Source organism: Larus michahellis, chromosome Z (genome assembly GCF_964199755.1).
Source record: "Larus michahellis chromosome Z, bLarMic1.1, whole genome shotgun sequence".
Classification (NCBI taxonomy): domain Eukaryota; kingdom Metazoa; phylum Chordata; class Aves; order Charadriiformes; family Laridae; genus Larus; species Larus michahellis.
The window spans coordinates 35,181,585-35,206,474 of record NC_133930.1 but is presented as its reverse complement, the minus strand read 5'-3'; the positions used below and the strand labels follow the sequence as shown (position 1 = coordinate 35,206,474).

Here is a 24,890-nt window from a genome sequence, read left to right as displayed (position 1 = left end):
ATCCCAGCTGTCTGTATGTTCTCAAAGCAGGCTATTGTCAGTGTGATAGCGATGTAAATCTGGAAAGGCAGAGTAATTGTTGCTGTCCAATTATTTGTAAGGGTGTATTTCCTAGGACTGGGGGGGAAAAAAAGACTTTTTCTGTCTGGGCGTGTGTAGCCTCTGAAGTTGGTAAGTGGCTGGTTGGCTTTGTAGACCTACATATGAGCTGACACTACATGATTGAACTACCTGAGCTATTTCAGCTTGTGACTTTTTGTTTTCCATGGGGATCAAGAATTTAAAAACTCAGTATTTTGAACTTTCCCTTTCATCATGAAAATAATTAAAAAAAAAAATTGTTTTCAAAGGCGGACCCTAGTAGTTTAATAGCTCGTTAGCTTGTACTGAAGTTTCTTCTAAAACCATGCAATTTAAATATTATTGTTACAACTAGAAGTGTTTTGTTACCTTTAAATTAAAGGGCTGTTATCCCCATCAAGAATGATGCAAACCTTTTCCTTCTGGTCTTACTTGGAACAGCAATGAAATACGGTAGAAAGTAGAAGTTATTAGTGACCTTTATTTTTTTTAATTAAAGAAATTTATAAAATGGATTGTCAAAGCTAAAGTGCTTAACAAGCCTCCAACAGAAACAGAAACGAGTGCTTTATTCTGCTGTGATGGTTCTTTATCATGTTGGTTTACCATAATTTATCATGAATGGTTTCCAAAGAAATTGCCTCCAAATGTTTAGACATTTAACATGACCTCTTTAACAATGTCAAAAGAAAAGGAAATGGGACGAAATTATCAGGTACTCCCTGAAGAAAACAAAGGGTCAGCAGTTTCTGCCTCTTTTTCAGGTTTGCTATTGATTCACAGTTTCATCTGAACTATGATGTTTAGTATGTCTGAAAATTAGGTGCCTCTTTGTACTTCAGATAGTTTCAAATAAGGGCTGCCATCTCAGCAGGGTACAAACTTCTATGCATAAATGCTCTGCTTTAGTCTCTCACAAAACTCATAAAAATGTGAGATAAAGGCAATCAAACACTCAAAGGTGAAGAATTGCCAGAACTACATGTGCCTTAATTGAGCATGTTTTTGGTGTTACATTAATCTGTAGTGTCGTAATCTTGTCGTCAGGATCCTGTGCTTTTCAATGTGCAGAATACTGTGAACAAACGATAAACTAATGCTCAGTATTTGTAATTAATGACTTCCTGACTTAGAAAATACATTGCTTTTCTGAATGTAGAATTGTTTCTTTAGCTTCTTCATAAAGCCGAGTTTTTTGTAAATAGTAACAAATTTATTTTTTGAATGTCATACTAAAATAAACTAGCAATTTATAACATGGACAATTGAGATCTGTTGAAAGTAGAATATGTGACCTTGGCATCATATCTGGCATAAAATGCCAAAAGATACTGAAGTATTAGAGCTCCTTTTGATTTTTCATTCTAATTCTGAGCACAAATTTAAGAAATGGAAAAAAATAATTCATAAAACTTTGAAGTGCAGTTCAGGTGGCTTGCCCAGCGTCAGAGAGACCTCTGGAGCTGGTGGGTGGAAGTCGGGTGGAAGCTATTGTACACTTAAAGTAGATTAAATGCATGCTTGGAACATAATCAAGGTTGGATAGGCTTCTGAGCCTAGATACATACCAGTGTCCACAATTAGACTACCCAAAGAATTGCAACTACTGGCAAATCATCCCTTTACTAAGAGTGCCTCTAAGTTGTGGTTTGAAATGTTTAAGAGCTGTAAATAATTAAGTTCAAATTTGTGTTGAAATGTTGCTCATGCTGTGTGGTTTTTTTTTCTTCTGTGTACAACTGATTTAGATTCAGAAAAAGAAACACAGTGGTGGAATCCTTGTCCAATCTAGTTTCTAAACAGTCAGCAGATCAGTTGAGCGAAGGTAAGTGGTTTATAATAAAATTAAGATAACAAAGTGAAAAAAGCTCAAAAACATCCGACCAACATCTACTAATATACTTAACCGCCTATATGGTAGTTTTTTCGAATTTGAATGCAAAGCTTCTCAAAATGCGGGATTCAGCATAACGTTATTTTTTTGGCTCTGAGCATGCATGAATTAAGATGCTTAAGTATGCTTTTTTTTTTCTAACCTGACACAAAAGAATCCTCTCTAATACTGGACATGTCAAACTCACCACGCGTGTACTCTACGTAGAGCAGCCTTGTGCATGTGGCTGGTCTTGCAGCATGAGTGCAGAGTAACTCATGTCATGTGTTAAGTCAAATACTTTAGTGCTGCATGAGGACAGAAAGTCCACCTGGTGCTTCCGTTTTGCTGAGCATGAAGCAGGTTGAAAACCCATTAATAGTGTCTTACCAGACTTAGAAAAAGCCTGAGCCGCAGTGAGCGTTAGCATTCATCTGTAAAAGTTTTTTCTAAGACATGGAAGGAGGGTTGGAAGACCTAGTTGCTGTAGGCTGATATTTCAACTCAGGATCAATGGGAAGTACAGGAGAGCAGCGACCAGAATGACAAGTAGCTTTTGCCCTAGTCTGAAGTCAAGTCTGGAAAGATCAAAAGTGTTGTCTGAGGAGAAGTGAAATAGAAGATTATTTTTAGCTTTCCAATTACTACTTCTACTGGGATTTGTGTATTGCAGCTATTATTCAGCAGTTATTAAAACAGCAACAGCAGAATCTTGCTTTTTTTTTTTTTTCTTTTCTTGGCAGTATTTTATTTGTTCCATTTATTCCAAAAAGAGAATATTGACAATAACTTTGTTGACAGTAAATAACTTTTCTTTCTTATATAGAGGAAATGCATGCTGAAATCTGCTATGCTGAATGCTTACTACAGAAAGCAGCTCTCACCTTCGTACAGGTAAAGTTCATAGTTTATTCTGTATTTCTGTGTAGCAGTTTAAAGGAAAGTATGTTAGTACTTGTAAAACACCATTCACACACTAGGTATGCTATTTAAAAAACAGATTTTCTCCTAGTAAATGAGTGTTATTTCGTGGCAGTGACTGAAAGTATAGTAATTCTTCTCTTTGTTTATATGAATAACCAGTGATGTTACTGATACCCGGGAATCAAAAACCTAAGGTATATTGCAGCCTTACACAGGTGGTATGTTTAATTGACTTACATCACATCTGACAGCGTCCAGTACTTGTTTAAAAAGATGTTCAAGTATGAGGATATGTCTTGTTTGAAAGTGCAAATCTCTTTTCACGCAGAAAGGATAGAATGTTTCCCAACTAACAAAACTTCAACTCATGCACACTTATCTCCCATTCAGTGTCACTCTCCATGCACTTCTCACATGTTGTCAGGAGCAGAATAGTAATGAATGGTTATAAAATGAGCGTTCCTTAGCTTTACTGAGGTAATAATATAGTTCACAGAAAGATCTGCTGTTTAACACTGTGTGGAACTTCTTGTTTAGCTTCTGGTTCAGGGACTTTGTGCTACTATGTTTTCAAATTATGACTGTGTAAAATGAAAGAAAAACCAACCTTAGAGGAGTACTTTCTCTAAAGCAGCACCTCGCTATCCATCATGTCAGAGATCCATTGCTGTTGACTACAATACCCTGCTCTGCTGATTGCTGTCATGCCCCATATTTTTCATCCTTGACTGACCTTGATTCATCTGAGGATGATGATGATAATGAAAATGTAGCCATTCAGAAACAGGTAGCAAAAATGCTTGTACTGAAACACTTGAGTTTCTGTGTTCGGTCTTGCAGAGAAAACAATTGAGGTCTTGCTTGAGATGACCCTTTTATGGAAGCCAGAACTTCTGTTGGTTAATGGTTCTGAGGCTTTTTTGTGTGTGTGATTTTTCACTTTACACATCATATATGCAGTCTCCAAGTATTCAAATGTGCATTTCTGAAATGCCTACATGTTTCCCTTCTATGTGAATTCTAAGAGAAAAAATTCTATCCTGTGGAGCTGTTAGCCATCTCACTTTTTGGGAATTTATTTTTGGTTAGTGCATTGTGGCTTTACTTTGATTTTTCTAGAGGTTAACAAGCGCATATGTTGGGTAGTACATGTGATTACTGTTGATCAGCAATGGGAATTCATAAGTTCAGAGGATTCTTTGGTTTGTCTTCTGCCAGGTCCTAGGCTTGCTTGTGTGTGTCAGAATTGGCATTTCAAAGCTTTCTGAAAGGTCCTACAGCACCATCTGGTGGAGAGCTTTCTTGTTTCATTTATATGCGTTGGAAATTCTGTTGAAAGTGACTCTTACTTTTTTTTCACCCCCCTTTTAAGTTTTAAGATGTGTAACATGCACCAGAGAAATGTTTCCCTGACAACTTAAAGCAAGTGTTAACTTCAGTCTTAGAGATGAGTCTAATAACTGAAAAACCTTTTTTAGTATTTCCAGTGACTATTAAGTTATAAACAAATATAAATTTTACTGGAGGATTTTTGTGTATGTGTTATATGTAATAGCTGAATACACATTTTTGTACAGTTAATTTTTTTTCTTCCAGGATGAAAACATGATCAACTTTATCAAAGGTGGCCTCAAAATTAGGACGAGTTACCAAATATACAAGTAAGCCATTAGAAAGCATTTAGATTAAATGTTGGTGCAGTTGCCTTAATGCCTCCAAAATAAAAAGAAATATTTTTATAGCAGTTGTAATGATTATATTTCATATAATTTCTAAGTCATGTTTCCTCTTCTCTCTTTTTTTTTTCTGCATCAAAAGAGAATGTCATCAGGTGGTACAGATGACTCAGGGGAACAAAAGCAAAACTGAAACTTACTACCAGTTTGAAGGTGGAGTAAAACTTGGAATTGGAGCATTCAACTTGGTATGACTTTTTCAGACTACAGAAAGGCTATTGGGATAATTTTGTAGGATTCTTTGCAGTTACAGTACTGTAATCCTGTTTTTAAAATTGCACATGCTTTGAAGGTTTTATGCAATATGAAAACAGCAGTGGCTTTTTGCATGCGTGCCTTCTAGGATCTTTCTACAAATTTGTTCTCAATTGTGTTTAATTATCTTGGACTAATTTATATATATATTTTTTGAGAGGGAAAGCAGCTACACACATCTACCTGTGTGTAGCAGGAATTTTTAAGGTGCTTATGCTGTTGGTTACAGGATACCTGGAGTGGCTGCTTTTCCTAACATCCCCATATATACCATACTTTTGCGTCAGTGGTATAGATAATTACAAATTCAGAAGAATAAGCAGAAGTTTACTGAGTCTGTGCAAATGAAAACTAGGTACATCCACTAGTGTTTTGGGGTTTTTTTACAATTTACTACAGTTACCTTTTCACATCTGTTGTGGCAGTGGTGAGAGTTATTTCTGCTGGTATACTAATTTCTGTATCATTCCAGACTGGAGCTGGGTTAGTTCTGAGTATGGTCAGAATAATTCAGGTCTGTCTGTACCTGGTCAGTCTTCAAAACCCAAGCAACTGGTAGATGTCTGTGTTCTGACCTTTCCTTTTCTTCATGAAGTCTCCTCAGTAGGAAGCTTAACAGAAAAGGTCTCTGCTGGGCAGAACCTGTTAGGGTGAATGGAGCTTTCGAACACTGACCGTCAAATAGACCTTCTTGCAATGCTTGTTGAAAAGGTGGTTGTGATTTTTGTAAGTTGTCTGTTGTGTAGGATGTGGAGAGAGCAGTTACAAGGGGAACAAAAAGTGCATGTAATAGAGGGCTAAAAGATGATAGCAATAGCTAGCGTTTCTAAAATAAGTATGCTTGCTACTCTGCTAATTCAGCACTCCCAAAGTAGGAACAAGTAGAACTTTTGTGATACCATTGTGTCCTTTGATTGGGAGTAAAGGAAAATGACAATTGTAGGTTGTAAGTACTACCAAAATAGATAATACTTCCATTCCAAATGACCCACAATTCTCAAACAATTCTGATCAGCTGAAGACAGAAAAATCTGTCATTATCTGAAGCAGCACAGCTGGACTCTGTCTTGCTGCTTCCACGATGGATAATCATCAAAAGTCTGAATTTCCCTGAAGCTGCAAACTTCAGTATGTTGTTGATCATGCATGTCTATTTTTGAGTTCTTTTGTGTTTTACTTTTTCACTAATGTATAATGGCATTTAATACAGTAGCTGTCACTTTTGGTTCAAGTTTATTGTGCTTATACTTCTTTTTAAAGAATGTACAGAAGTTTTCCGTTATCTTATTTTTGTTTGAAATGTATTTCAGATGCTGTCGCTTTTACCAGGAAGGATCCTTCGACTTTTAGAATTCATTGGATTTTCTGGCAATAGGGTATTGGATCTGATATTTGTCTTTTTAAATTAGTCTTTTGTCAGATAAAGACTGGGTGGATTTAACATCATATATTTCACACTAAAAATATGATGATCTGTATTGTTTATCAGTATTTTAGTGTGGTTAAAAAGATGAGAAGTGGGCTAGATGATAGGCGTAAAAGCACATATAGTGATATCCTGATCTTGAACAACCATGGGGAATGATGAGTTTGCTTCAGAGGGGGTTTTCAAATTGCAATTTTCTTTCCTTTTGCTGATCCTTAAGGAGAGGGTATCAGCTTTCTTTTCTAGCCTGTGCAGTCAGAAATTAATGTTCCTCATACCAGTAACTGAGGGGAGAGTCACAGTTCTACATTTTTCCACCCACAAAGCCCATTTCTTTGGGAGAAGGAATTTCTGAATATCATATGTCACTGTGGAATCTTAATACATCTTTTTCTCATGGATGAGGAAAGTATTTGTCATCATAGCCTTGTTTTTGTAAACGTAGCCTTGTTTTGTAAGTATCTTACAGCCCTTTAAAACTTTTTGCCACCCGTAAGAAATAAAAAAAAAAAAACCCAAACAACAAACCAATCAACACACAGAATTGTACAAAACTAAAATTCAAGTTTATTATTGAGACAATGGGTCACCATATGGTTTTATTGCTGTTAGTTTGTCCACAAATATGATTCTGCTTGTGTAAAATTAGACTTCAGTAGAGACCTGTTCATTCTGTTCCTTCCTGTGAAAGACCTGGTTCATGCTGAAGCTCTTCTAAAATAGACATTTTTGCCCTGACTGAAAAGGCAATAAAAGCTGAAAGGAAAAGATCAACCAATTTTGGAGTATCACCACAATTTTTTGTATGGTTTCATTTTTTTTAATTCTCCTATAACTCCTCAAGTTGCTGTGCAATAAAACTCCTGTTAGGTTAATATTTGTTTGGGGGCAAAAAGGTTAAAATCTGATACTATTGTGAAGAGCCACTGCTCTTGAGCAGGCAAGCTCTGAGCTCGTCTGGGCAATCCCCCAGGCAGTCAAGCTGATACGTAATGGGCGTAAACTGGGAAGGATGGGAAGAAGTTTCATGTGTTGAGAGCTGAATAAGTGTACATGAATCTGGATTCCTTTTGTCAGCACACACAAATTCCATTGTAGCTTCTGGAAATGGTGGCTAGAAGTTGGTGTGTCAGCAGAGGACATATTTTGATCAGAACCTCAAAATGGTGCCTGGCTTGCTGGAGGAGAATTGAGGATAACAGGATTTCTGCAAAGGAAGGCTCTTGCTGACAAATAGCACTGGAACAGTTGAGAGAGGTTCTCACCAAATGTAGACTTAAAAGACTTTACTCTGAAAGGCTCATAGCCAGGAAATAGTGGGGAAGGGATGTAGACCTGTGTGTCTGCATGGTCTGTGTGGTGTTCCCATTTCACTAGAGCACTGAAATGCACGTGTTATTTTACTCAGTGTTAGCTTAATCTTCTCCTCGCTGAGTGCTGTCAGCTGTGACAGAACTGTTTTGGTAGGAGGTTGCATGGATCTGAGATAACTAAGTGCTGAATTACGAAATCTGAAAGGAAAAGTGGATTTGGGGGAGCCAGAAACTATTAAAAGTAACTCTGTATACTGATAGTTAATTCTGCATGTGTTTGTGATGTTTCTTAGGAGTTGGGCCTCTGTCAACTACGTGAAGGCGCGTCTGGCAGCAGTTTGAGGGCCATTCTGTGTACTTTCACCCTGTTGGTTTATCATACTTACGTCTCCTTAATCCTTGGTGAGACCCACTGTGTAGCTGTTCAGTCATGCTACGCATTATGATAGCTATTGTGATTTTTTGTTTTTAAACTGAACTTCAAAACTGTGGCCAATTAGCTTTGTAACAGGAGATTGCTGTATACTTAATTATGATCTGAAACGAGTATCTCTGACAAAGCTATGTCTGCAGAAACGGTGAGGGTGGATACCATATACCAACATCTTGTTCCATTTCAAGGGCTGTCTCAACATGCAACAGCAAAATATCACAAAATATTTTTAGTTCAGACAAGTTCTTACCCATAAATTAACGTCAGATATTATGAAAACTATCTCCAGAAAGAATTCTGTACTCCCAAACAATTTACTTGGAAGTTCAAACATGTGGAGAATTAATTACTTTTGCTACATGCGGCTAAAAGTCACCATTAATTCTGTATGCATCTTTGACATATTTTCACATTCTTTAGTTTGGAAGTATTTTAGTCCTTATCCTTCAGGCTCATCAGGAAATTAAGGAGAACTTCATTTCTTTCAGTGTCACCTGTACTTCATTACTGAGCTCAAAATTAGTGAAGGAGGCAGCTGAGGAATGTTTTCCTAACTTGCTAAAACAATTAAAGGGATTTAAAAATATAACTAGGATCTATAATGGAACAGTTTAAAGAATATTCGTATAGTCTATTCTGTTTCTACTTACAGGCATTTACTATCTTAAAAGCACTTAGTACCTTCAGGACAAAAATTAATTTTTATAGAAACACAATATGATAAAGTAATTCTGCTTTTGCATAAAAGCAATCGTCCGTTAATCTATTCAAGCCATAATATGATTGGGAAATGAAAAGCTTAGTCTATGAAACTTTTTTTCTTAAGTACATTGAGGTTGGTTTGTTATGTTTTCTAGGCACGGGGGAAGCTAACCTTCAGGAAGCAGACAGTCTCCTCGAACCCTACCTCCATAAGTTTCCAAATGTGTGTATTCTCAATAAATTTTATAACAGCAATATAATTACCTAAGCTTAAAATAGTAACTGGGTATTTTTCTTATATCTTTTCAAGGGTTCCATTATTCTATTTTATGCTGCCAGAATAGATACACTGAAAGGAAATTTTGAAAAGGTAAATAAATTTATTTTTTTAAGGTTTTTATTTGTTCAGTGCTCAATTTGGGGAAAAAATATTTGATTCATCTGAGTAACTTATTTTAGTTGGACTGAAAATTATGCTTATATCCCTGTTCATATTCAGTGTCAATATTGATTCCATCTCTCTCTCAGTCTCTGTAAGTGAGACTGAAGGGGAAGTTTATCTCATTTTACTAGTCGGATGTTCTCCACTTACATGCTAGGAAAGAATTTGTAATTAGACATGACTCTCATGTGGAGCAGTAATTGAGCCAATTTTCATCATTCTTACTTAACTACATCGTAGGCGCAGTTGAGGTTCCAAGAATGCATAGCATCCCAGCAAGAGTGGAAACAGATTCATCATCTCTGTTACTGGGAATTGATGTGGTGCTGCACCTTCCAGCAGAACTGGCTTCAGGCATATCGGTATGCAGACCTGCTCAGCAAAGAGAGCAGGTGGTCTAAGGTAAATGGGCAGGTGGACGTTGTTATAATGTACCAGTAGCCTCTCCAGAGATAAATTTGCATTTCAATTCACACAATAACTGTAACTTTTGCTTTCTTATGAAATCCATAAGCAAAGGGACAATGGCACCAAAATGGTAAGTTTAACTGGGTGGTTAAGGAGGAATTTTCATTGCATGTTCTGAAGCATCAGAGTCATAAATAGCAACGCTTGAGGCCTTCTTAAAACAGGTGTACTTACCATAGCTGTGATGAAAGAAGAGGGAGAGTAAAACTGTTAACTTGCATCTCAAGTCAAGTTCTAACATTCACTAATAAAACTTGGCTGAAGAAACTGTGTTTGTTAATTATAAACAGATGAGAGCAGACCTACTCAACAGATGTCTTGCGACATGAAATTGGAAGGCTGCTGGAGACAGGGTCTCACAAGAAAAGTTTGGGCTATCTACCTTTCCTGTGTAAAAACATTTCTCAAAGTATGAACCAAGCACAAAATGCAAATGATTTTTGATACATCACTTTTGTTTGTTCCTTTCTAGATTACTGTTTTATTATGCTTGGTGGAAAAGGGGGTATATCCAATTCTTGACAAAAGAGGAAAAGAATAGTATATTCAACGTGAAGTACAAATGTCTTGAATAGAATTATGGATGTTTCCTTTTTTCCTCTGCAAAGTCCAGTTATTGAACCTTCCTTGAATTAGTACTCAGATATTTTCTTCTGTTTTTTTCAGGCATGTCTCTACACATAACAGATCATATAATAACATTAATTGACTTTAAAATAGTTGTGTCATTTAACCTCACCTTTTTAATAGTGATTTGCGTAATAAACTGTCCTATTATTTGCAGGAGACACCTTTAGCATTCTAACTTACTTCGAATAGTGATAAATATGTTGAAAATAAAATCATAGCATAAACTATGTGACAAAAAAAGATAAAATGTTATAGTTCCACCTGCCTGAGAATTACTGGAAACACTTTGCTGCAGCAAGTGGGCTTAGAGATTTGAGTTCTTAGTATATTGACTGAACACAACAAATTAGATGTGGTAATATGTTGCTATTTCTTTTTTAAATAGGCAATATACGTATTCCAGAAGGCAGCAATTCTATGTATGCTTCCAGAGGATGATTTGAAAAGGACTGGTGAGGACATTGTATCTTTATTCAGGTAAACATTTATAAAGCAACTAGGCATGCAGTCTTATTCTCCCATAGAGAAGTTTTTGACTGGAGTATCTTTGTCTTGTATGACTAACTTCCTACTTATAATCAACAACTTTTCAGTTTTTCTCTTTGCTTTTAGTGTCAGAATATTTAAAATGCTGCTTTTATCAGCAAACAAACATTCTGCAGCTGCAGTCTCAGCGGTGTGAAACAATTTAAGACATTATACTTCAGAGGAGAACAGCAAATCTTAGTAAATGAAATAAAATGAAATAAAAATTACATAAAGCAACTTTTGTTTTCTATTTTCCCTCCTTGTAGACAAGTGGATGGCCTAAAACAGAGAATTGCAGGTAAATCTATCCCAACTGAGAAGTTTGCAGTAAGAAAAGCTCGACGCTATGCAAGTTCTCAACCAGTGAAGCTGATATTACCCGCCTTGGTATTTATGCTTGCTTTCTTTTTGTCCTTTTCAAATAGAAAAGAAATAAGTATAATTAATTATACAGGGAAATAATAATATTATCCGGTAGTATGTGTCTGCTTTTTTTTTAATTATTTTTTTAAGAATTACTGCATTTATACAATGAGATTTTTGTGAAGTGTACTGGGGACTGGACCATGCTACCAGCTATTAGCGGTCCAACACCAGAGTCAGATTTTTCATGTGAAAGTTCAAACATACAGAGAATGACTGCTCTTGCCACATGAGGCTGAAAGTCACCTTTCAGCTAATAACCTGCATGGGTTTCTAGCATATGTTTTCATGTTCATTACTTTGGCAGGATTTCAGTCCTTGTCCTCCAGTTAAGGAGCACTTCAGCACTTTCTGTTCTCCTTGTGAAAATGAAGAGTGGTGGGGTGTGGGGTTTTTTTGGGTGTTTGGTGTGTGGTTTTTTTTTTTTTTCCCTGTATATTGAATCAAAGTAAAAGGTGAAGTTAATGGTAACTTATGCTATTCTAATTTCCCATGCTTTTAACTTCAGAGGCATTAGTCTTGCACAGTCTGTTTATGTTTGCACAGCAGTGGTAGTTTGTATATGTGAGGCTACAATTTTTGTACATGGATAATTTAGGAACAACTGAAGATGAAAAACATAATTTGAGAAGAAATTTCTTACATTAGAGCTCATTGACACAGAAAGAGGAGTCAAAAAAACATTAATCCATCAGTTCTAAAATTCATTGTATACTCAATTACATATAAAGACCTAAGTAATAAAGTTGTCCTGGGCTTGTACAGCACAATGCTATTCAGTTGTGAGTATATGTATCTTTGGTCTTGCTGTCAAATCAGTATATTTTAATTTAAGAATTTTTCCGTCATGGGTTAAGCTAAAATAAACATAAGTGTTAATGCAGTAAGCATAAATTAGACAGGACTAGAGAGTTAAAACGAATCGAATAACATACTTGATAGTGTCCATAACGCTATTTCAGGCACCAACAGAACCATTTTTTTTTCTCCCTCTGAAACCCACAACATTACAGCACAAACAGAAGTGGAACATTTCAACAATGTATTATATCAGCTTCAGAATGACATCAGGTTTCATATTTCAGAAGTTTAATTACAATTCAAATACAGTAGAACAAATGATACTCTTGTGTTTGCAATTATTCAGTAAAGATCTGGGCAAAGTTTCGTATTGATTAGCATTAACTCTGCGTGTCTATTCTCTCATTCTCTTTATGTGTTACAATGTGATAATACTTAAGGCATCGTAACCGGCATTGCTTACTATTGTACTGAAGGATCTGGGAACCTTTGTGCCAGGATTTGCCTGCATTTTTATTTTTTTTAAAAAATCAGATTTTGTAGGAATTATATTGGAAGCATATGTTGGATGTGTGTATTGAAACCACATTTTTATCTGGAAAGTTGTATCGACTTCCAGTGTTCCTCAATACGGAAGGTAACAGCCTATAGATTACAGCATCTATATATAAACACACGTATGAGTGTGTGTTTGGGTGCACGTGTATATGTGTATACTGTATTTACACACACACACAAATTTATCTATAATCCTGTAGAAGTAACTACTTTCAGCTCCTTCTTCAGTTTGTATGGCAGAGGCCACAAATTGAACCTAAAATAACCAGTTGCTGATGTATTACATGTGTGATGGTAGACTATTGTGTGATAAAATCTGTTCAGTTTTGTTTTTAAAGATCTGTGAAAACACATGATAGAAACCATTAAATAGAAACCATTAAAAAGGTGTCAAAACTTTCAAAACTTAGAAACCCAGGTTAACTTTGCCCACACCCATTCAATGTCATCTTGCAACCCCTATACATAAGTACTCTTATACAACTTTAATTGAATGATTATTTAGATAAACGTGATTGTCTTTGTAAACATTGCAAAACTTGCATGGAACTGACAGAATGTCCTGTACTCATTGTGGGTGGTTATTTGAAGTCATACAGATACTTTTATCTACGGGCTTCTCAACCGTGAGTGTTTTGGCTTTGAAACATTTCATATTGTTTTAAACAGGTCTTTGTAGGCAGTATTTTCATGTGCTCAAAATGTTCCATAACAGCCTTCCAAGAGATAATCTTCAGTTAAATATTTATGCAATTCCATGAATTCCAGTGGTTTTGGTTTTCTTTTTTTTTTCAGGAAATGATGTATGTTTGGAATGGCTTTGCAATTCTGGGCAAAAGAGCAGACCTCACTGAAAGCTTACTGGTGACAATTGAAAAAGAAGAAACTGCTCTGCAAAATGAAACTAGTAAGTGATTAGTTAAAATGGAATTAATAAGCTGGTAAGGAATGCTGACATTTTTCTTTGCTTCTGTCCACTAATGTTCTGTGAGGTAAGTTTTGCCTCAGGCAATGTGCTGTTAAATCTGAGTATGGAAACTTTGGAGCCACATGAAAATTAGCAGTGGTTCTTCAATACATTCGTTATTGAACATTGAAGTGCTGGAGCGTGTCCAGAGGAGAGCCACCAAGCTGGTGAGGGGTCTGGAGAACAAGTCCTATGAGGTGAGGCTGAGGGAACTGGGCACGTTTAGTTTGGAGAAGAGGAGCCTGAGGGGAGACCTCATTGCCCTCTACAACTACCTGAAAGGAAACTGTAGAGAGGCAGGGGTTGGCCTCTTCTCCCAAGGGAATAATGACAGGGCCAGAGGAAATGGTCTGAAGTTGCGGTGGGGGAGGTTTCGATTAGATATTAGGAAGAATTACTTTACTGAAAGAGTGGTCAGGCACTGGAACAGCCTGCCCAGGGAGGTGGTGGAGTCACCATTCCTGGAGGTATTTAAGAAATGTGTAGACATGGCTCTTCAGGGCATGCTCTAGTGCCCAAGATTATTGGTTTGTGGTGGGGTGTTGTGTGTGGGGTTGTGGGTGTGGAGTTTAGTAGGTGGGTGCTTTTTTTTTTTTTGTGTGTGGTGGGTTGGGGTTTTTTTGTGTGTGTTTTTTTTTTTTTTTATGTGGTTGGACTCGATGATCTCAGAGGTTCCTTCCAGCCACTAAGATTCTGTGATTCTGTGATTATACAGTTTGACTGATGCTACAGAAGACTACAGAAAAACTTAGGGATGTGAGATCATTAGTTACAGAACTTAACTGAATCTTCATAGAATCATAGAATGGTTTGGGTTGGAAGGGACCTTAAAGATCATCAAGTTCCAACATGTCTGGCGTGGGCAGGGACACCTCCCGCAAGACCAGGCTGCTCAAAGCCACATGCAGCCTGGCCTCGAACACTTCCAGGGATGTGAACAGGGATGAACACTTCCTGGTCTTGAACACTTCCATCCACAACTTCTCTGCGCAACCTGTTCCAGTGCCTCACCACCTTCACAATAAAGAATTTCTTCCTCATATCTAATCTAAATCTCCCCTCTTTCAGTTTGAAACCGTTACCCCTCATTCTATCTATCACTATACTCCATAACAAAGAGTCCCTCCCTATCTTTCCTGTAGGCCCCCTTTAGGTACTGGAAGGCGCTATAAGGTCTCCCCAGAGCCTTCTCTTCTCCAGGCTGAACAACCCCAACTCTCTCAGCCAGTCTGCATAGGAGAGGTGCTTCAGCCTCTGATCGTCTTTGTGGCCCTCCTCTGCACTTGTTCCAACAGGTCCATGTCCTTCTTGTGCTGAGGACAATCTTCCTAAGACATTCCAGTCTCGGAGTGTTCTTGGAGCCTAATCTGCTAATTTCTTATGGGTCTGAAAAATACTTTTTCTAAACCAATTTACACCATGCTTTTACCTTACTACAGAGGACACATACTGAGCAGACCATGACTCAGTATAAAAGAAATAATGAAGTACTATGCATGAGACTCTCTAGTTTTTTTTATTCTGGCAAAATAAAAGGTGCTTGCTAGTTGTAGACTGAAACATGTTTTTAACAAATAAACTTGACTGTGATTTTAGATAGTGATGTATTTGAAGCATAGATGTTCAAGGTAATGGTTGGAGAATCAGTCTTTAGGAGTAGAGGAACTTAAGTTCCATTATTACAACAGGTTTGCTGCAGCCAGGTGTACCTGGTTTTATCAGGTAGCTGCTGTCATCTATCCTGTGAACTTCTTGGTAGACTTCTCTTTTGCATTCTTCTACAGTGAATAAATAAATACTATCTTTTTGCACATGAAACTGTTTTTATGGGTAGTTCACTAAAAATAATTTCTATTGAACCTAGATTTTAATCACACCTATCAGCAGTTGAGCAAAAGTTAGTTTTGCTACATCATTAAAACATTAATTATGAAATATGGGAGTACATCTAATTACGGCTTACGTGTAAACTGAAGTGATGCATCAGAAGCTATACAAGGACATACAAGAACTGCATAGTGGTAAAATCTTGATGGTATAATAAGCTAAATGAGAGTAACTTGCAAGGCCAAGACTGAATTGAGTCCCTTGATTTTTTTTATTCTGTTCACATCTCTGCAAAGTCGGTAGTATGCCTCTTAAATCTCAAGTGTTTTCCTTTTTTTGTTATCATATTAAAACCAAAAGGTGGCAATATGCAAGATGTGCAAATAAAGTCGTGTTCCCATGAATTCTGTGCAGAGTGTTCTGGCAGAAGCTGTTGGGGATCCAGTGCTGTATTGTGCAGAGGCTTGTACTGCAAGTGCTAATTGGTTGTAACAGTGAAGTAAATTTCCTGTCCAATTCCTAAGCAAAGATGCACAAGGTACCAAAATAAAAGAAACAGAAATAAAACCAGTATGTTTTTTTTATTTGAAATATGCAGTTTACAAATAGGATGTAATCTGGTAGCGTATTTGGTTGTTACGCTTTCTGTATCTTTTTTAGTAATAACTGCAGTCAAGTGTAGTTTTGTTCTGGACTTTGTATCTGTGACCCTGATTTGCTTTTTTGCTTTTAAAGATGTGGACTCAGACAAGATAAAGACTCTGATTACCAGAATTGCTGCTGAATTGAGACCCAAAGAAAGTGATTAAGGCTATTAGCAGAGTGTGGCAAGGATACAGTATTATTTTAAGAGAGAGCTGTCAGTACTAGATAGCTTTAAAGGACTGCTAAGGTGCTGTAAAAAAGTGTGTTAATTATATGCAGAGGTCATTTAGGGATTGAGACTTCTTAGAGAGAGCTGTTGATACTTCATTTCCCTCAAGTGAACAGGCACAGCAAGGAACCTGTCAGGGATTGAAAGTGGTTTTACTTTATACCAAGCTGAAAATAGAGATAGTAGAATGAACAGATGAAATGCATTAGAAATTATTTTATTTTTTTTCCTCAGGATTTCTGGAAATCTTATTTTTCCACAGTTGTGTCATCTCCAAGATATAAAAAAGTAATTGGTAACTTCTAGAAAAAATTGAAATTTTTTTGTGTGTTTTATAATCCCGATAATGATATTTCCTCCGGTGTAGAGGACTGCAGGAAGATTGTTCTCCCACATGTATTGCAAGGTTGCCTGTATTAGATTGGCCTGTGCATTTACTGTCATTTACTGACAGTGTTTTGGCGTAATAGCTTTTCTTCCTGTGGGAAATACCAGGGAGATACTAGTTGAAGTTGTTAAAGACTGGCAAGCTTTTACTGACATCAGTGCTTGCCCCCCGTAATTTCAGTGAATGAGTCCTTTAGGAGACAGTCACATGAATGCAATTCCTTAGCCTAGCAAAACAGGCTAGAGGGAATGCAAAATACTCACCCACTGCGCTTCTACCTGTCACTAAAAGCGCAGTCTGTCACTTAGTATTTATCAAGATTTTCTGGGTTTACACACAGGCAGAAATAAGCCTGAATGTAGTGGCAAAACACTGTGCTGAATCCTAAGATGCTTTAGTCTTGCGTGTTTCAGAACTGTTTACGTAGGACTTTTTTGGCAGACTATTAAGAAAAAAAAAATAATGTGACCTTAGAGAGCTGGTAATTAGTTGTAAACAACATGATCTGAAGGGTGAGTGTTTTGCTTCCTGAATTGTTAATATATGTGCTACCATCTGTCTATCCGTATGTGTTTTCGCTCCTTTCTTTTCCTTCCCTGCACCCAGCAAATGCTATAAACCAAGGCAACAAAAAAGGACCACGCTCGTTAAGATTATATGTCTGAATCGCTTCACAAAAGCTCTTTCATCTGATATTTTTAGTCCTATTGAATATAAAACTTTCTTGAATTTTCAAAATGTTCTACACTACTAGTGAAGCTTCTTAATTGTTAGAGATTATGGGGAATACTAATAAACTTGTTTTCTCGAATTTGTACTGCCAAATAATGCTTCCGAAAAGTTCTGTGGGACAGAGTCCTAGTGTGTTCTTGTGCTTTTCATGTTACTGATCATACTGGAGGTCTGCCAGTGCTCTGCAACAGGGGAAGCTATTAAGATAATGTAGTGTGAAGGGTGTTTCAGTCTCACTGTAGGTTTTGCTTCCTGTTTTAGATGCTACAAGTACAGAAATCTTTAACTGACCCCAGTTTGTGCCTGCTTTGTACGGACTTACAGATACAAACAACTGGGGAATATCTGGATGTTTCAATTTCTTCTTAGCCTGTATCTTTACAGAGAAAGATACAGATGTTATGCCCGCATCTTAGTGTTTAAAATTGTGCCTGAAGGTTATGTATGTTTTGAGGTATAAAATCTGAGAAGCCAAGTCCTGAGTCTGAATACATATTCCCTACTGAAGATCTAATTTTCCTTTTCATGATGTCTTCAAATTTTTTGATGTATCTTGCTTTTGCTTTTAGATCGCAATGAATACTATATGGATGATGTGTGCATGTTGCAGTTACTGAAGGGCCTCTGCCTGAAACACTTGGGAAGACTCATGCAAGCTGAACTGTGTTTCAGTAAAGTAGTTCAGAGGTAAAAATAACATAAACAGACTTTTTACCCTTACCTTTTGTAGCTTTGGGTGAAATTTCTGATACTTCTGTAGAAGCTATCATGTTAGAATTTTGAATAATTAAACTTCAACCTCCTGTTAAGGAGCTGGAATTAAAATCCCTCTAAAAGTAGTTGGGGAACTACAAAACTTAGCTAGTATTTTTCTATAGCATATTAACATTATATAGCTTTATATAAATGTGATGTTTTAGATCAAATAAATCAAACTGATGGGTAATGAATTTATCTGAATACATTTGGAATTAGTATTTTTGTATTTACAGAACTATTAATGTAAGTAAAGATAATTCACATGGATTTCCTGTTTTGGTGTTTTTTCAGGATTTATTATTTCAGTAGTTAATGCTTCTCTTTGTAGATGAGAAATGGTTGTTGTTACTTGTTTCAGTTGAAAACTTGAGTTTCCTGTGTTGTGGATTCATCAAATACTTTAGGTGTCAGATCCATGTCTACTGTAATAACTTTACATAACATTGAGTCATGTACTGATCATAGCTACAAACTTTTAAGAATTTGTAGAGAAATCAGGCTGAAAAAGCAGTTTTTACACATGCAGATTTTCTACTAAATAATTTAGAAAAATAGTATTTAAGGGTAACTTGTTACGTATAATTCTAATGCTGCTTATAATTTTCTTGCCATCTTGCCTTCTCTTGCCATTTCTGAGATCCCAAATGAATTTAGTCAAGCACTTTTCAAGTTTCAGGGCAGTGGGGCTTGATTGGTTACAAGTTAAAAGAATGCTCTTTATGATATAAGCAGTCTCCCTGCTTTAAGACACCCTTCAGTGCATCAAGGCTTGTCCTGGCAGATAAGGTGCCTCTGTAGAAGTGTTGCTCTCCAAACGTTGAGAGCTTCTGCAGTGCTTGTTGCAAATTTTTTCATTCTGCAGTATTGACTGATGTTACCCTGTTCAGGTAAGAATCAGAGAGTTGATTGTAAAAGACACAGAACATGCGAAGATATGAGATGCCTTCTTCACTTCATTCTGTAGTGGCAAGATCAGCCTTCAGGGATTCCAGATCCATGAAGCAAGCCAGTGGGAAAGCCTGGAACATGCAAGAATTACCCTTGTCGGAGGAGGGTCAGGTTGGGAAAAGTGCGAACAGACTAGGCATACATATGTCCATGGCAACTCAACATACTTAAGTACACGGGACACCAGCGTATATAATCACAAGTGCTGAGGGAGCCAGCCAGCATCATTGTAACACTCCATTATATTTGAAAGGTCATGGCAATTAGGGGAAGCTCCTGAAGACTGGAAGAAAGCAAATGTCACCCCTATCTTCAATAAGGGCAAGAGGAGGATCTGGGGGATTGCAGGCCAGTCACCTTCTCATCAGTCCCTGGGAAGGTCGACTAAATAATTCTGGAAACCATTTCCAAATGCCTGAAGGTGATCAGGAGTAGTCAGCATGGATTTATGAAGGGGAAATCATGCTTAACCATCCTTACAGTCTTTTACTATGAGATGACTGGCTCAGTAGATAAGGGGACAGCAGTGGATGTTCTTTATCTTGAGTTTAGAAAGGTTTTTGACACTGTCTCCTGCAGTCATCACAGACAAACTGATGAAGTCTTGACAAGATAAGCAAGCAGTGGGGTGAATAGAAAGCTGGTTGAACTGCTGGGTTCAGAAGGCTGTGATCATCAGCATGAAGTCAGCTGGAGGCCAGTCAACAGTAGAATAATGCAGAGTGCGATGCTGGGGCCAATAGTTTTAAAAATCTTCATTAAGGACTGGCGTGATGGGACAGAATGTGACCTCAGCACATATGCAGGTGATACAAAGTGGGAGGAGTAGTTGATATGCCAGATGGGTGTACTGTCATTCAGAGCAAGCTGGACAGGCTGAAGAAATGGGCTGATAGCAACCTCATGAAGTTCAACAAAGGGAAGCGCCAGTCCCTGCCTCTGGGGTGGAATAACCCCATGCACTAGCATAGGCTGGGGTCCAACTGGATGGAAAGCAGCTTGTCAGAAAATGCCCTGGGAATCCTGGGCATCATGATCCCATCAACCAAGTTGACCATGAGCCAGCAATGTGTCTTTGCAACAAAGGTGGCCAACGATGTCCTGAGTTGCGTTAGGAAGAGTGTCATCAGCAAGTCAAGGGTGGTGATCCTTCCTCCCCTCTCAGCGCTGGAGGCACCAGATCTGGAGTACTGTGTCTAGTCCTGGATTCACTGGTACGAGGAGACATGGACATACTGGAGCAAGTGTAACTAAGGGTCACCAAGACGATTAAAGGCTTGAAGCATCTGTTATGTAAGAAGCAGAGAGAGCTGGGAGTGTTCAGCCTGAAGAAGACCTGAAAGGGTTATTTGAAGGGAGTGTGGTGTTGGTTGGTTTTTTTTTTTTTTTTAAAAAAAGCCAGGCTCTTCCCAATGGTGCCAGAACCAGTGCTAGAACCAGAAGTAATCGGCACAAACTGAAATACAGGAAATACTGTTTAAACATAAGGAGAACTTTTTTATTGTCAAGTTGGTCAAATGCTGGCACAGGTTGCCCAGTGAGACTGCAGAGTCTTCATCCTGGGGAGTATTTGAAGCCTAGGTGCATACAGACTGGGACAGGCTGCTGCCGTTGACTTTGCTTTGAGCAGGAGATTGGACTAGATGATCTCCAGAGGTGCCTTCCAGCCACAGTGATTCTGAGAATTTCTTGTATTGAGGAAAAGTTGAGTTTTCTTACTTCACTGCTGATCTGTTCAGGCAAGCTAGGGTAAAGGGCTCTCAGATCTGTGACTGGGAAAGAAGTATTTGTATTATTCTGTCTAACCTAATTAACGTTGTTTCTATCTCAAGTCATCTTTTTGGATGGTTGGCTTTTTTTGAACTGTAAGTCACACAATAGGGTTCCAGTCTTGGAATTGTGTTCATGGTAGCTTGGGTAACATATCACAATACAAATAGGAAGTAGGAATGAATAAATTTTTACTTCTAGGTCATGTTGGAAGTATTTTATGTCCACTCTTTACAGGTATAACTAATGTGCACAGGGTTAACCAGTAAAAAGGTTCCAGAGTGTTTTCTCTGGCCATGTGCTTTTACAGGCAGTGATTGCACTTAAAAGTTAACTGGTTGCTCGAGGAAAGGTTGTAATTAATCACTTCTGTATTTTTCTGGTTTTCTAGTGAGAAGCAAATAAAATACGACAGTTATTTGGTGCCATTCACTCTGTATGAATTGGGTCTTCTGTACAAGCAACAGGATGAAAGAGAAAAAGCAATAAGATACATAGAAACTGCAAAGTGAGTAGATTTATTTTTTTTAATTTGTATCAGCCTGTAGATTAAGAATAACTGAGTAACTTTAGCAGTGAAGGCATGTATGTGTGTGTTTTTCCTGCCAGAGCCTTTGCAAAATACAAGTAATTATAAATCTGTGTTCTTGATTTGAAAAGGCTGTCCGATATAGTTGCATTTTATAATTTCAAGAAACTCTGTTCTTCAGACACACGGTGTAGTAGACAATATCAAACAAGACAGAGTACGAAGGGAAAATATCTCCTTTTCATTTAGGCTTCAGAGCTGCTGAGGCTCCAGCTGCATGCGTGGGATGGAGCTGGAGAGTCCAGACAAAGAATCTATACCACCTCTGTCCCAGAGCGCAGATGGGGGGGCTTACATCTGCTACAGTAAAAGTGTTAGTGAGAGTAGGTTAAAAGCCAGTAGACCTCTGATCACCTCCCTTTTTCCTTTCACATCCTGTCACGGCAGAGCAGCAGAGAGATAAATTTGCTGTCGAACAGCATAGCATGTTCGCGTCACCTGTAGATTGTAGAGCAGAATTTCTAGAATTTGCCCCTTGTGTGTACAGAGAAATATACCAACCATGCAATAGTGTTGTAAATGTGAGTTGCGTTAAACCTTGTTCTAGAAACATAGTAGGTTTTTTGCCTTTTTTTGTTACATAATATGATTTCCATATGTTTTATTACTGAGTTACGTTTTGAAGCTGAATGTACGCTTTCAGCTAACAGCCTTTCTTTTCTGTAGTCTTCTACCTTGTCTTTTCACAGAAAATTTCAGTAATGTGAAAGGATCCTAATAAGTGAAAGAGATGTTAACACATGGATTCAATTTATCAGGACATTTGATTGTTAGTACTGGAGAAGTGTCTGCTCAGTTTGTGGAGGTAGCTTTAAATGTCTTAGAACTCATTAATCTCTATTTCTTGTTGAAGAGATGAAGGCTGTTAACTTTGGTACTTCAGTGCATGTATGATGTAGAAACAATCCAGGCCAAAAATATTTTTCTTAAAATAACTTTATTATTTGCAGAAACAACTACAAAGAATACTCTATGGAGTCCAGGTTGCACTTCAGAATTCATGCAGCACTTGACAGCTTGAAGGTGTCGCCTGCTTCAACACCTTGAATGAAGAGGGATGCTTTTCATGCATACAATGCATACAATAGCCTACAGAATCTTTTTGCAATCTTTTTTTAATCACAGAAAAGAAACAACCTGATGATTGTTGTCTGTCACCTCTGGCTTGATGTTTGTCATTCCTTTAGAATGTTCTTTTTTCTGTATAGCACATACACTATATCTACTTGATACTTTAAAGAAGACCTTATATTTTGTTTGATAAAAATAATTTAATATTTGACTTGAATGGGGGATATTTTAAAAAAATGTTGTGCAATAAAGTTTAATGCAAACACTTTATTTTTTTATATGAAACCAGATGCAGGTTATGCAGTGGAACTGGTGATAATTTCTGCATTTTGTGAAGGTTTGATTTTCTGCAGTGTGCTTGAAACCTTTTTGCCTCAAAAAGATGCAAAGTGTCTGCAGAGAACCTTTACCCTCATTTGGCATACCATATACTGAAACTTGTTTTCCAGAGGGAAAAAATTTATCATCTTTGACTTAATTTCATTTTGGGAACAAAATGAACCTGTCTGAAGTGCACTATTTTTACACTGTCAGATAAAGTTAAGTGGGTCTACAGTTATAATGTCTTTGCAGATCTCTTTCACTCAAAATAAGTGGTGACAGGGGATATTTTTCAGTCATAGAAAAGCAGGGCTACTAGGGACATTAAGAGATCGCGTATTCTGTATTTTTGCCCGAAAGCAAAATCAGTCTTATGTTGTTCCTGACAGATACTTTTTAACCTGTTTTTTAAAAAAACCCTCAAACTTGTACCAAGAGAGATTTTGGTACTTACACAGGATGTCTATCCCACTGGAAAAAGACTGGGAAATTCTTCCTGATGTCAACCCCAACTCATTCTTGACGCAACAGAAACTGATTGCTTCCCATCTTCTCTGTTGTGGATCTGGAGAAAGGATTGCTCTTTTTCTTTTTTGAAGCAGTCTTTTAATATTTGAAGACTGACCCCTTTCTTGGTATTCTCTGTTTTTGAATTCCAAGCAAAAGAAATATTTGTAGAACTTATTTTCCTAATAATGGCAATAACTCATATTATTGCAAGTTGATTGTGCGTCAAAAAGTGAATCCACTTATGAACGTGGACTTAAGATAATGTGCATATTCTGATCACAACTTTCTACACAAAACACGTAGTAAAATTGATTTACGTTTGTAAGTGCATGTAGTTTCACATTAATATGTGAACAGCAGTATCAAATTGACTTCCTGATTCATTATATATGCAGATTCTGCTAGCCGTCTAGTCTTAAAAATAAGAATACACTTGGGTTTTTTATTTAAGTATACACCCAACAGATGTTCTTGCTAATTATTGCAAAACTTGCCCATTTCCGTATTTTATTAATGCCCGTATATTTACTCTGCACAGTAAATTAATAGTAACTATTCTCCTGTAAATGATTCTCTGTCTTTAAGTCCCGCCTAAAAAAAAGACAACAAAAGAAACAGCTGAAAAATGTGGCATCAGTAAATGAGTAACTGAAAAGTTTCTAATTAAACAGCCAATATAATGTAAATGCTACAGTTATTCTGCTCAGGTGACTGAGAGCACGGCTTTCTTCTATAACTTTATCAATAACTGATTCATTTAATTGCATACAAATCTGTAATACAGTGGCATACTTACAGGTGAAGCAGGAGTTTAAAAATATCTAAATAAACATAACAGGTCTTTCAAAGTGGAAAACCAATCCAAAAGTCTGCTGTCTTCACTGGTTTGGATTTGTGCCTATTGTAAATGCGTAACTAAATTATTGTGTAAAATTAGACACATGTAGGTTTGAAGCTTAGATACCTGAGAGACTGAATCACTGATAAATTGCAGCATGCTTATTTTAAAATATATTCTATTGACTACAGCTAAAGTAAAAATGATATTTGTGTCTGTCAACAGAGATTATTAGCATATGCTGCCAACTGACTTCTCTAATTACTTGCCCATTTATACATATCTGATTATAAGCTGTAGACAACAAAAATAAAAGTCTGCGTGTGATATTTTCAGATAATACTTCTAATACCTCTTTGTGTATTTACATGTTCAGTTTAGGATTATTTTGGCTTAATCTGATTATTGGGTTGTAGCAATCAATTTTCTTGTGAAAGGTGATGGAAACAACTTCCAGTAAAACTTCTATAATTTGTGTTCCAAATAGTAATTCACTCTGTGGAAAAGTTAAATCAGGGACTACAGACTCTCAGGATGGAGCATGAAGTAGTCGCTGATCTCTTGATTTTGTGGGGAGTGTCTTACAGTTACTATTTTATAGGTGATTTGGAATAGAAATCAAAATTAACAAAAAAGTAAACAATGACCTTCCTTAGAAGCTGATTTTTTTTGAAAGTTTAGTACAGAGTGTCATGTAGTAGTG

General features: G+C 37.2%; 1 protein-coding gene across 2 annotated transcripts in view; it reads left to right on the top strand.

The window, feature by feature from the left end:
- The window catches only part of TTC39B (tetratricopeptide repeat domain 39B), a 76,007-nt gene extending 51,484 nt beyond the window's left edge, over nucleotides 1–24,523 (top strand). For both annotated transcript variants that reach the window (XM_074570117.1, XM_074570118.1), the window contains 15 exons: nucleotides 1,830–1,906; nucleotides 2,781–2,848; nucleotides 4,475–4,539; nucleotides 4,697–4,802; nucleotides 6,180–6,245; nucleotides 7,902–8,010; nucleotides 8,899–8,966; nucleotides 9,054–9,113; nucleotides 9,426–9,587; nucleotides 10,669–10,760; nucleotides 11,078–11,198; nucleotides 13,389–13,500; nucleotides 17,951–18,068; nucleotides 21,250–21,366; nucleotides 22,398–24,523. In XM_074570117.1, coding sequence (XP_074426218.1) covers nucleotides 1,830–1,906; nucleotides 2,781–2,848; nucleotides 4,475–4,539; nucleotides 4,697–4,802; nucleotides 6,180–6,245; nucleotides 7,902–8,010; nucleotides 8,899–8,966; nucleotides 9,054–9,113; nucleotides 9,426–9,587; nucleotides 10,669–10,760; nucleotides 11,078–11,198; nucleotides 13,389–13,500; nucleotides 17,951–18,068; nucleotides 21,250–21,366; nucleotides 22,398–22,494 — 1,438 coding nt within the window. In that variant the 3' untranslated portion in view covers nucleotides 22,495–24,523. The remainder of the gene's footprint in view (nucleotides 1–1,829; nucleotides 1,907–2,780; nucleotides 2,849–4,474; nucleotides 4,540–4,696; nucleotides 4,803–6,179; nucleotides 6,246–7,901; nucleotides 8,011–8,898; nucleotides 8,967–9,053; nucleotides 9,114–9,425; nucleotides 9,588–10,668; nucleotides 10,761–11,077; nucleotides 11,199–13,388; nucleotides 13,501–17,950; nucleotides 18,069–21,249; nucleotides 21,367–22,397) is intronic.
- The last annotated feature ends 367 nt before the right edge of the window (nucleotides 24,524–24,890 follow it).